This window comes from Notolabrus celidotus, chromosome 13, assembly GCF_009762535.1.
Source record: "Notolabrus celidotus isolate fNotCel1 chromosome 13, fNotCel1.pri, whole genome shotgun sequence".
In the NCBI taxonomy this organism is placed as follows: Eukaryota; Metazoa; Chordata; class Actinopteri; order Labriformes; family Labridae; genus Notolabrus; species Notolabrus celidotus.
Window position 1 is genome coordinate 35223644 of NC_048284.1, and position 12433 is coordinate 35236076.

A 12433-nucleotide genomic window follows, 5' to 3' on the forward strand; every position below is an offset into this window, starting at 1 on the left:
TGGAGGGAGCTTCATCTGTATGACAGCACAGAGGTCACATAGAGAGCAGGTAGGTCTCTGTGTTTTCTCCCTTTAATGCTGACAGAAGAAGGTCTTTGATTTTCTGAAAGGACAAAGGTAGGGAGGAAATATCACCAGCTCTCCTTCATTAAGGATGCTTCTTCTTTGTGGTGAGATAAGGTAATAATGGTGTTCTCATTATAGACCAGGATAGCAAAGAGCACAAAGACGAGTTATTCTCATTACACCTGCTGTAGTGTATGCTTCAGTGATGGACAGCTCTCTGTGGAAACAAGCTTTTTAATACACCAAAGATTACTGATCAGAGGATGAGGTCTTTAAAAACTCTCCTTTCTCATACACTGGACCGATCAGCAGTGACATCAGAGGCTGCTTTACACACACTTCCATGGAGCTGATCCATTTTCACATGACGAGGAGTTATTTCAGCTGTTCTCATGAAATCTGGACCAGATGATCCAAACTGGTTTCCTCAGAGTTTCAGAGCTCAAGCTCAAGTCTCAGCCCTCCTGTTAAGTTTGTTTTTCTGGATCAATTTGACCCGGGGCACAGGGAGTTACCCAGGAGTGTCAAAAAAAACCCAAAATACATTTAAAAAATTTAAAAAAAAATCTCATTATTAACTCCATTACAAACCATTTAAATCAATATTTAGTGCAATGGTGTTCTTTCATTCTCAGGGGTCATGGCTCAATGAGGATAACTCACTCGTTTTTCATGAATATTCATGCTTAAAGTTGTTGATGTTAAATGTAAATGTTAAATATAAATCTAAATACTAAATATGAAATCACATTTTAAATATAAATCAAATGTTAAATATCAAATATAGATTTTAAATAGAAATCTAAATGTTGAATATAATATAAATGTTAAATATAAATTTGAAATGTAAAATATAAATTTGAAATGTAAAATATAAATTTGAAATGTTAAATCTAAATCTTAAATCTAAATGTTAAATTAAAATGTTAAACGTTATAAATAAATGTTAAGTGTTGCTCTGTGATCCTAAATATTTAGCTAATATATAGTTTCACATTGCCGCCTGGTGGAAATACCAAAATAAAAGCTTCATAAAGAGATACAGACTTAGTGATAGCCCTTTATCTTGTCCATCCCATAGACTGGGTCAGTTCTGTCTCGTTGTGCGTTGTGAAATCTCTCTAAGGACTCCAAAACTGCATGGACTGCAAGAATATAAAACTTCTGAAGACAGGACGAGAGCGAGGAGAGTTTCATCTTCTGATAAATGAGCTGCAGGATCATCCTGATACGTATGTTTCAGGATGTCAGAACAACAACACTGGAACTGCAATGCAAGAAAAAAAACTTATTTGAAGGTACTTTTACTTTGAAATAAGTAAAAAAAATCTGCCAATAGAACAAGTGAAAATTTGCTTGGTAAGATTTCTTAAAATAAGATTAATATTAATATATTTAGAAAACTGTGATCTTAAAATGAGCAGAGAAAACTTATTTTAAGCATTAACCAGTATTTTAAAGCTTAGTGTCTCAGAATAAGATAGGAATGATAACAATTAATATTTTTTCACTCAAAAAATTATTTCTGCACTAATACATTTCATGTCAACTTCATTTGAGATATATTCACCTTCATTTGAGTTGTATTACAGCGGCACTTCTCTAGGTTTAAGACCATCTTGTACTTGAAATAAGATGACAAAGTTGAATTGTCTCATGTTGAGATATAATGTCTTCTCATAGTGAGCTGGATATACTAATATTCAGTCATGTTGTTTTTTAGGATAAGCCAGCTCTGCTCTAAAGGAGGTGTTTCATTGTGTGCATGTAGTTTGAGGATGAATATGTTTATCTGATTTAAAGAAACAGTGTCTGAAAACTGAAACCCACCCTTAAAAAAAAAACCTTTCTTCTCGGCTTGAAAAATGTCTTAAATGTTAAATAAACCTTGTTTCTTCTAAATTACAGCTCAAAACAAGATCATTTCAAGATTGTTTGACTGAACAAGATATTTAAGATGTCTTAAAACAAGTCCCTCTATCTTGCTCAAATGTTACTTGTTAAGTAAATTTATCTTAAATCAAGTGGGAGAAGACATTTAGACTAAAAATGAGACAATTTCACTTGGTAAGCATTTGAGTTTTTGCAGTGTAATGCCATACGATACGAAACAGCCAATCAGAATTAGCAGTGTCTGACTCCTGATTGGTTGACTTTGTGTTATATTGTAACGCTGTGTCATGTTGAGCGAGCATACAGGCAGCATTGAGCGAATTCAGTGCAAGGCTGAGCAGGAGCGGTGTACTGTGAGCGAGCGCATGGGGAAAAACTAAGGAGAACATGTTGTTAATGCACTCGTATGTGTATTCTGCAAGCATGAAAAAGAATGACTGGAGCACGTTATTGATTACTGTTCGCTCAAACTGCTTTGTTTTTTACTTGATTCTGATTTTTTCACAAAATCTAATTTTGAGTTCTTGCAACAACAAAAAAAATGTGTGCTCAAAATTGTGGCACAAATATAACGCCATAGAAAGGTACCACAGTGTCCACCAAAATCAAGACGAACACAAAGCTCCTCACAGAAGCTTTAAGGGATCTGTGTGTGATCAACACAGCTTCAGGTCATCACAGACTGCCGTGGGGTGATGATGGAACGTGCTTTAAGGCAGAAACAGAAATGAAAAAACACTTTCTTTCCTCTTCCTGCCTGAAATGGTCAAATCACTTATTCAGAGCTCCTGTTGTCATTTTGTGCATACATTTAAATAAAGAGGAACAAATTAAAGTCTGAGCTTTGAAGAGTCATTTATACAAAAACAGGCTAAAAAAAGGTCAAACTTTAGTCAGAGTGAATAAATCTGTAGGGCTGATTTAAGATAGTGATCACTGATCAGTGTGGTGGTTGTGTAAATATTTGATTCATTCTCTGGAGCTTTGGATTCATTCATGGTAGTTGTTTGTAATAGTTCCTGTTCCTCATCCACTCAATAACAGCAGCTTAAACCCTGAGCACCTCTTTAACAGGTAATGAGTGATACCTGAACATCTGTGTGCAGTAAAGAGCTCTCACCTGTGAATGCCTGTCTGTCCTCCTCACTCTCTCTAATGGCTTTATGGCAGCTATTAGCATGTGAGCTGTTGCCTGGCGGCGAGTGAACCATGGAGGGAGCCAGCGTCACCGCCTTCGTCACGATTCAGAAGATCTACTACCCGCTGCTTTGCATCATGGGTATTCCAGGTCTGTATCTCTTGTTGGTCTGTGGCTGTCCATGCTTGAACGGGTTTTATTAGAAGAGTTCAGGACCAGGTGTGCCTTTATTGATGACTAATGACTTTATGATTGCCAATTGATCCCCTTTGGAACATTTGGTTTCACTATAGTAACCATGAGTACAGTGTTCCCTCCAAATCCTCAACATAGACTCTGTATGAAGTAAACACAGACATCGTGAATTCAACTGTTGAGGATCCTGAAGTATGACTTTTCTCATTTGAGGGCAGGAGTGACCGTGTTTAAGCCTGTCGTGGTCGTGAGACCACGTACCAACTTTGTCAGGACCAAGCGGTGACCTGCGGTCTAAGGGCCTGATCTACTAAGATCTCAAATAACGGGTGCTATATTGCGTGTGTGAACTAAAACATTGCACGTGTTATTTCTGGGCGTGTTGCAGGTGATCTACTATGATTGCTTGCGCAAATGATAACAAGTGTAAAAGTGGAACGGACCAGCCTTAAATGAGGATTTTGCGTGTGCTAAACTGGAGGTTTTAGTGGAGGACGCAAATAAACATAGATCAGTGAACTCCAGCAGAGACACCTCAGCGTTTTTGGGAGTCCCGTGAAAAGGTGAATGCTGTGAGAAAAGATATCCTCAGAAGAACAAAGGAAAAACTTTCCCTTAATAAAATCTCTAATATTGGACACATTTCATTAGTTCAAAAGTCTGCCAGTCTTGCTCTAGCTACTTAATTGGGAAGTCAATCGCACTTCGTTAGGCGTCACTGTGATGAAGACCGTCGCCTCACTGACGCAGGGAGTAACTTTCGGGTGAACGTTTTTAATGCCTGTCTTGATATCATCATCCAGCAACTGTCCCAAAGATTCACCAGCTTAAGTGGCTTAGTGAGCACCACAGTCGGGACATCGCCCCCAGCTTCCCTGACCAACTGCTTTCTTTTAGAACCTCTTTGAGGGACCAGATACCAAAGCAAAAGTCTGTTAGGGATCTGGCAAAAATGCTCATTGTCAACCAGTGGTGAGGTTTGCGCCCTCCTGTTAGTTTTTACTCTTCCCATCACTTCCAGCACAACTTCTGAGCGCTCATCGTCCAAGTTAAAAGTAATTAAAAACCCTTGAGGAGCACGATGGGACAGGAGAGACTGAGTGGACTTGCCACATTGTTCATTGAACAAGAGCAAAGAAAATGGACATACAGCCCACTGCGGACAAGTCCACAGAGCTTAAGGCTCGTCCAAACAGTGGTGAGTAGGCCAAGTACTTCATATTGATTTTTTGTTTGTATGTGAAGATGTGGGCCGCTGTGCCAATTTGACAAAACTATTTTTTTCTTACAAGAAAATGCAGTGTTGAAGGAGTTTCTCCATAGGAGACATGGCATGGCTCCTTTTTGTGCGTAACTCTGTGCCAGTTTGCACCTGCCTTTCAAACATGCTAAATATAGACGTAAAAACACCGCTCGCTATCTGCTTCAGGTTTAAAAAATCACATTGCGTGTGCTAAATGATTACATTTGCATCTCCTCCTCCCAGTGTTTTGCGCGTTCTGATGATCTACATGTATTCTGCATATTCATGAAGGCAAACATGCTAAATGGATAGCGAGTGCTATTTTGCTCATTTGACAGACGCAATCCTCGGTGCTCCCGGTTAGTACGTCAGCTTTGCGTGCGCTATCAAGTTTGCACATGTTTTTATACACGCAAACCTTTAGTAGATCGGTCCCTAAGTATATGAGTCCTGTAGTTCAATGTAGTTCATTGAGGATCCGCTCCAAAAGTACCGGAAACCACATACACACCAATTCAGAAGCACACTGATCATATGAATTATTGATTAATTTAAAAACTTAAATGTGATCTTCTGCATTAATTATGTAAATGTTTGTGCTTTATTGCTGGTAAATGTAAGTCATTAAGTAGATTTTCAGATATGATGTCTGACAGTTGTGTTTCCTGAAGAATATCACCAAACTGGCAGACATGAAGGACATAAAAAAGGCTACCATAAACTCAGCATCCAGCTCGGCTATGAATCCTTCTCATTAGGTGATGTCACAAGGCGAGCAGATTATGAACAGAGCGTCTGATTGTGAGTGATCAGACTCAGGCGGACCACTAATTAAGGACTGGGTGGGCTTATTTCACAGAGTGGGTTAATACTCCAGACACCGTGGGTTTCATGTCACCTTCAACACAGATGTCAGAGAGGTTCATCCCCTCACTCTGCAGCTCCTCTCAGCTCTGCACTCATTCTAGAATCTATTGGTTTGATTTCCAGACTTTCTCATTATTGATACTTTAAGTGGCAGCATTGGCTAGAAACATGGACTCTGTGTACATGACCCTCAGCAACAACCAGCAGACACGCAACATCAGCTTAGAGACATACTGAAGCATGTGAGGACGAACTGCTAATGTGGTCCTTGGTCCACTGGGTGTTTGTGATCCGAGGAGATTCATTAGTGAGACATGAACCCACAGTCAGAAATAAGGGTGGGAATCGAAAACCGGATCCGATTTAGAACCGGTTCCAATTGATCAATTCCATCAGAATTGTACACCTCAAATGTTATCGATTCTTCTTAACGATTCATTTCCCAGCACGACGAAGCTTGGGAAATTCAAAGTCTTTTCATCCAGGCTCCAGGGGCTATGCCCGGACCTAATTTTGAAAAAAATAAAATGGTTGCTTTTGGTGCAGAAGACTGTAGAACTACATTTACCCCCTCATAAAAATACTCAGGGATCGTTAGGAAGGAGGAATTGGATTGATAAGCAGAATCGCCAATGGCATTGACATTGATAAAATCTTATCAGTTCCCACCCTTGTCAGAGAGGACAGTAACCCATCTAAGCTTTTGTGTTCCTGTCTTCCAGCCAACCTCTTCACATTCTACATGATCTGCTTCCATAAATGTGGGATGTCCGACACTGCCATTGTTTACCTGAGCTGTCTGGCCATAGTGGACACCTTCTACCTGGTGTGGGTGATCCTGATTGACCTCACCCTCACCTTCTGGCTTCTGCAACCCTTCTGGCACTCCAATCCCATGTGTGGTATCCTGGGGTTCCTGCAGTATGGATCCCTCTACAGCTCCTCCTGGATCGTGGTGGTGTTCACCATTGAGCGCTACCAGGTCTTGCGCAGCACAGCGGCCAAGCAGCACTTCTCCCAGGCTCGGGTCACCAGACTGACCTGTGTGGCTATTGTCCTGGTGTCACATCTTGTCTCAGTCCCCCTGGGCTGGATCAACGTAGCCTCACCTGTGAACCTGACTGTGGATGGAGAGAACATGACGCTGACCAGGTGTCATTACCGGGATCGGGCCTACACTACTATCATTGTGTGGATAACCACCTTCCTCTCAGGGGGAGTACCCATAGCACTGGTCATCATCTTCAACTACCTCATTGGGTACCATCTGTGCCGTGCAAGCAACCTCTTCACCAAGGAGGAGCGCCGCGTCATGCATGGGAGGAGCTCCAGGGGCATGTTGAGGAGGACCATCCTGCTTTTAGGAACCGTCTCCATGGCCTTTGTTGTGCTCAGCCTACCCCGCTTTGTCACATACTGCTTCCTGAGGACCAAGTACAACACAGACTACTTTGACAGGAACGACTACAGCATCCCCATCAATGTGGCAGGAGATCTGGCAAACATGCTGCAGAACCTCAACTCCACCACTAACTTCCTGCTCTACTGCATGGTCAGCCGACGCTTCCGGCGTGAGCTGGTCCAGGTGGTGACTTGTAAGGAGAAGGCACGTGAGCTGGGCTCTGTTCTCATCCACACCACCATGAAAGTCTTCTCGGTTGTAGATCATAAGGCCATACCGTCCAGCGACAACCGTCCAGTGGTGTTGACCAACCTCAAACAGACAGAGTGAGAAGAATCTGACTTCATGATTATTCTTCAATCTGAAACACAAGCTGGAAGGTTGATGTGATGATCCTTTAAACTTTCAGCCAGATGTATCACCTGTTTTAATTTGGGATACCAGAACTGTCTTGCAAATTTGGTCCTCAGTTTCCATAGAGGCCACATTGGTCAGCTCAACTGGGTTAAGGAAGGCCTTTGATTGGACCCATTAAGGGCCCGTATTGGCACACTTTTGACCCAGCCGGTTGTCATGTCCACTGGTATCCTTCCTTGCCCGTTTTATTCCCTGACGTCCATGCAGGGTCCAAACACAAACTTTCAAAAAAGCCAACTCCTGTGGTAACATGAAGCCTTTAACATCTTACAAGCTGTGGAAAAAGCTGGGAAGTGTAACATGACTTAAGATGGACTTTTGTGATCTTTAAATGTTTGTGTTCAGTAATCTAGCAGCACGGCTCTGAGGGTTTTCAGTCCACCTTCACTATATTTCCTTTACACTTTGCACAGACATCCAGTCATTAGAGGATGACCCCTGATGGTTTACAGAGTGCCATGTAGTGTCCAAAACTGCTATGTTAAGGTCTTATTTATAAGAGAACTGCCCACAAATCTAAAGAATCAAACAGGAGGTCTGAGAGGACCCTGGCATTGTATGTCTGCAGCTTGTTCCCCACCAAAAATTAATTCCCTTGTGATTTTCTGCGACACAGCAAGTTATGTTGTAAACAAGTTTAATCTTGTAAATAGTTAACTGTACACGGTGAATCCAAAGCTGTTTCATACCTGGTGTTGTACCTCTCCAACTTCAGACCCAAGCACTGTTCCGTTTGTTTTTGTAGAAGCTGTAAGAACACATTGCCTTCCCTTACCCACCCTGGTACTGATGGTCCACTCTGGACCGCCTCCCAGCTGTCTGTTTAAGTCGCTAGGGGTCTCTGCCTGTGAAGGCTGCCTCCTCAGTCAGCTATCAAGCTAGCTAGGCTTAAGCTTTATCAAAAAGGAAAGTTTGAAGCCTACTCTGAAAAGTAGAGAGGGTGTCTGCCTCCCGGACCCTGACTGGTAGATGATTCCAAAGGAGAGGGGCCTGATAACTGAAGGTACTACCTCCCATACTACTTTTAGAGACTTCAGGTTGGACCAGCAGGCCTGTATGTTAGGAGCGTAGTGTCCTAGAGGGGTATACTTGCCGCTAACTCATGTCGACTCAGCAAACCTGCAGCTGAATGCTTAGAACTACTAGACAGTCTCAATCTCAACATGTTAACGTCCGCACAGCCTTGACCTGGTCATCTCTGACTCCGCCCCCATCAGAAACCTGCAAGCCGACGATCTGGGTGACTGAGTCATCTCAATGGACTTAACACTACAGTATCCTGCTTAAACCTAAGTGTCAAATCTCTTCAGAAACATTAAAAACATGAAACCCAGATTCAATAACAAGCAACATCCACTACCTCTGCTCCTCCATTCACTCATCAGCCAATACCTAACAGACTTTAATAACAGAACCATGAGCGATATCCTGGATACTCACGCCCTCGTTAAAACCAGGACAGTCACATTTCAAAGTTCAGCACCATGGTTCAATGGTGAGCTGCGAAATATGAAGGCAGCTGGTCATGTCCTTGAGCGGCGGGCCACAGTCACAGGACTCATCGTTCACAGATTAGCCTATCGTAATCATCAAAAACTCTGCGCCAAAGCTCTCAAGGATGCCAGGTCTCAGTTCCACTCCAGTCACCAGCAGTAACCCGGGTAACTCAGGGTAGCTTTTCTCTACCATTCATCACCTCCTTAAACCCCACCCCCCACCCCCACACTCATATAGGACTGATTAACAGTGCAATAATCATATCACATTTTTCAAAACAAAAGTACAGACCATCTGCATCACTCCACCGTCAACCTGCAGCAAGACACCTGAGTGTCACTCCACAAACATCGGAAAGCAAGAAGTCGAGTGACGAAACCAACCAGCCAGCAAAACACCATCGCTCTCTGCGGCTCCGTACTGAGGTGGTTCCAGTCATACCTCCCCTGTCATACCCAAGCGTGCCGGATACGGCCCTGGTGGTGAGGCTTTCAGCAGTGTGTCTGCCCCCTGGTGGCTGGCTGCAGTATAGGTCAAAAAATCCGTCTCCCCCATTCATTTGAATGGGGGAGCAGTCAAACTTTAAAAAATAAATACACGTCGTACGAATGTTTCTCACATCCGTATGCTGTGGTTATATGTAGTTAGTATTTGACTGTTTTGTGTTCAAGGCCTCTTTTTCTGAAAAGTTTCTTTTTCATTAGTTATTAGAGTTTAAAAAACGGGGTTTTACTTCCTGTTTCCTTTGATTCACAGCCGCCGTAGAACGAAACTTCAGAGGACACACAGCGTCTTGTGACGTCACGCTGTAGGGCGGAGCTTATTACAGTGGCTTCACAGGCTCTGGCTGCACAATGGCTGCGCCCAGTAGAGGGATTTTTTGGCTTCAGAACTGTACAACGGGAAGAGGCGGAGCAACGCTGTCCATTTTTATTTACAGTTTATGGTCACACCCTGTCACCTGTAATCACTTCACTGGCTCCTGGTTTCACTCAGTATCAAATACAAACCTCCCTCCTGACATAATAGTGGATCCATGGAAACCCCCATCTAAGAGCACCACAGACCACTGGTTCCTTTAAAAGGGGGCACTCCCTGGTTTTACCTGACCTCCTGGACCTCCGCTGCTTGTATCTCTTAGTTGCAGTTTTAAAAGGTGGTCTGTTTAATTTAAAATGTTTGAATTTGTTCTCATCGTCTGATTTTAATCCTGTTTTTACCGTTGCTGCCGATAATGATGTGCCTTCAACACTTTGAGATTTGCTGTAAATGTACCTTATAAATAAATTGTATTATTATCATGGGGTGGCTGTGGCTCAGTGGGTAGAGTGGGTCGTCTATCAATTGGAGGGTTGGCGGTTCGATTCCAGCTCCTTCAGTCACATGCTGAAGTGTCCTTGGGCAAGACCCTGAACCCCAAACTGCTCCCTCTGTAGTCAGCAGTGTGTGAATGTGTGTGAATGAGATTAACACTGATGGTCCCCTTACTATAGCAGCCTCTACCACCAGAGAGTGAATGTGGTGTGAATGGGTGAATGTGACGAGTAAAAGAGCTTTGAGTGCTCAGAAAGAAAACAGATATAGAAGTCCATTTACCATTATAAACACAATAGCTACTGAAACACTGGATGATGCATGCCAGCCCACTAAGATAAGATACTCCTTTATTTGTCCCACAATGGGGAAATTCATGGAGTTACAGCAGCAAACAAGAAGGTGTACAGAACAAGAATATATATAGGAAAGAAATGTTCATCAGAGACGACAGCTTGGCCATAATTCTCCTGTTAGCCACCACCTCCACAGGGTCCAGGACTGAGCTGGCCTTCTTCACCAGTGTGTTCAGTCTTGCTCCCCTGTGTCCTGTCCGCCCACAGCAGGTGAAATCCTTCTAATGTGGCGTTCATGTTTGGTGTTAGCTCTGTTAGCATGATGCTACTCTAGTATGCTACTCACAAGTTAGCAGTATCACTTTGTAGTGAAGCCACAGAAGAACACCACACAGCTGTGCATGAAGCCATTCTCCCTCTGAGCAGTGAGTACATTCAAACACACACTTGTAAGCAGTTCACTTTGTTTGGAAAAGGAAAGCGTTAATAAGTTCAGCAGAGACCACATGGCAGTTTGAATGGGGCTGTGATGACACCTTTCAGAGGATCTGCATGTCCCTCATTTATGAAACAACAGTGTCGGTGTGCTCGTTGGATCGACAAAGACTTTGGTGAAGACATACGGTCTCTACAACTTTTTTTTTTTTTTTCTTTTTTTTCTTTTTTTTTTCTTCTCTTGTCTTCATATATATTTCTGGTTTGTGTCATGTTTGTCACAAACTGTCAAATATTAATGCAATTTATTCTTGCAGCAAAAGAAAAGAAAGACAACCTTTTTCTTCTGTGCTTGTGACTGTGTGCATGCGACCATCACCATCCCTCTTAGAACTCTGGCCTATCTTTTATTGACAGCTAATATCATGTTCTGTAAAAGAGGGCGTGCACACCTAGGTGGACCAAAAAAAAAAAAATAATAAAATAAATAAATAATAAAAAAATAAGAGAAAGTGAAAGAAAGATTACATAAGGATATACAAAGGGACAGGGAGAGAGATGGAGAGAGAGACCTAACACACTTAGACCGACCATCTCACCATGATGCCAAAAAAACTCCGTGGGGTGATACTAATGATTAAGCAACCCTTAGTGTCCACAATCATTACTGAAGCTTGGGTCGCAGAGGGTTGCCGCCGTGCTGTGTTCTATTTGTGTAACGAGACCACCACTGGTGCAGATGATACCACTTGGGTCAGATCAGCCGAGCGGTGAGAGCCGCGAGAGCAGTCAGACCGAAGGACCCAACCCGCCGCGGGAGACCCAGGCCAGGGGACAAACCAAGGACCCAGACCGGAAGCAAACAGGTACCGCCGGAGCACCCAGGGCGACCCCCAGGTCACCCAGTAGGAGGAAAGGGGGGCGAGATCCCGCAGCCCCCCCAAGGGACACCCCCACAACACCGCCCCCACAGCCCCCCAAGACGGAGCCAAAGGAGCCACCAGGGCCGAGGGGGCCCGGCACCAGGAGCAGACAGCCAGGCAGACGGGCAGGACCAGGACCAGAGCCCGCCAACCGGCGTGCCGGAGCGGGGGGAGGGCGGAGGCGGCAGGGCCAATCCCCCCCGCCCCCCCCCAGACGGCCTGACCACTCCCCCCAGCCACGCCCCCCACCCACGCCCTGCGACTGATGGACCAGGCCGCGGGGGCATGGAGGGACACCCCAATGGCTGCCGTAGTAACACCCCCCCAGCTGCGCACCACCCCACCCCCCCAAGAGGACCGCGAGGGAACGCCGGGAAACCCGGCCCCGAGGGCAGCCGCGGACCAGGCCCCCACAGGGGAGGGGGCAGCAGGGGGACGGAGGGTGACAGGGACACCAGCCACCCACCCAGCCCCGATGGACCCCCAACGAGTAGGGCCGAGCCAAACACTAAGGCCCCGCCAAACCTGATCTGTGTGTGTGTGATATGATTTGAATTTTGTTTTGTTTGTTTTTTTTGTTGTATGTATGTTTGCTAGTGAGGTGGATTAAAATAGGGGGGGCAGGAAGGGAGGCGGGAGAGAGGGGGGAGAGCCGTAGTGCACTACTGCATCACAATCCCCCCCCCCTGTATAAAACCCGCCCCCCCCAACCCTATATCTTTACCTATATCAGTATCTAGTGAGGTG

The 12433-nt window shown here is 44.3% G+C and overlaps 1 protein-coding gene across 1 annotated transcript; it reads left to right on the forward strand.

Annotated features, from left to right (window-relative positions):
• Positions 1 to 3168: 3168 nt before the first annotated feature.
• On the forward strand, positions 3169 to 7134 carry LOC117824642 (probable G-protein coupled receptor 139). Its single transcript, XM_034700180.1, has 2 exons — positions 3169 to 3247; positions 6125 to 7134. Exons 1-2 carry the CDS (start codon positions 3169 to 3171, stop codon positions 7132 to 7134), a joined length of 1089 nt encoding a protein of 362 aa, XP_034556071.1.
• Positions 7135 to 12433: the final 5299 nt, after the last annotated feature.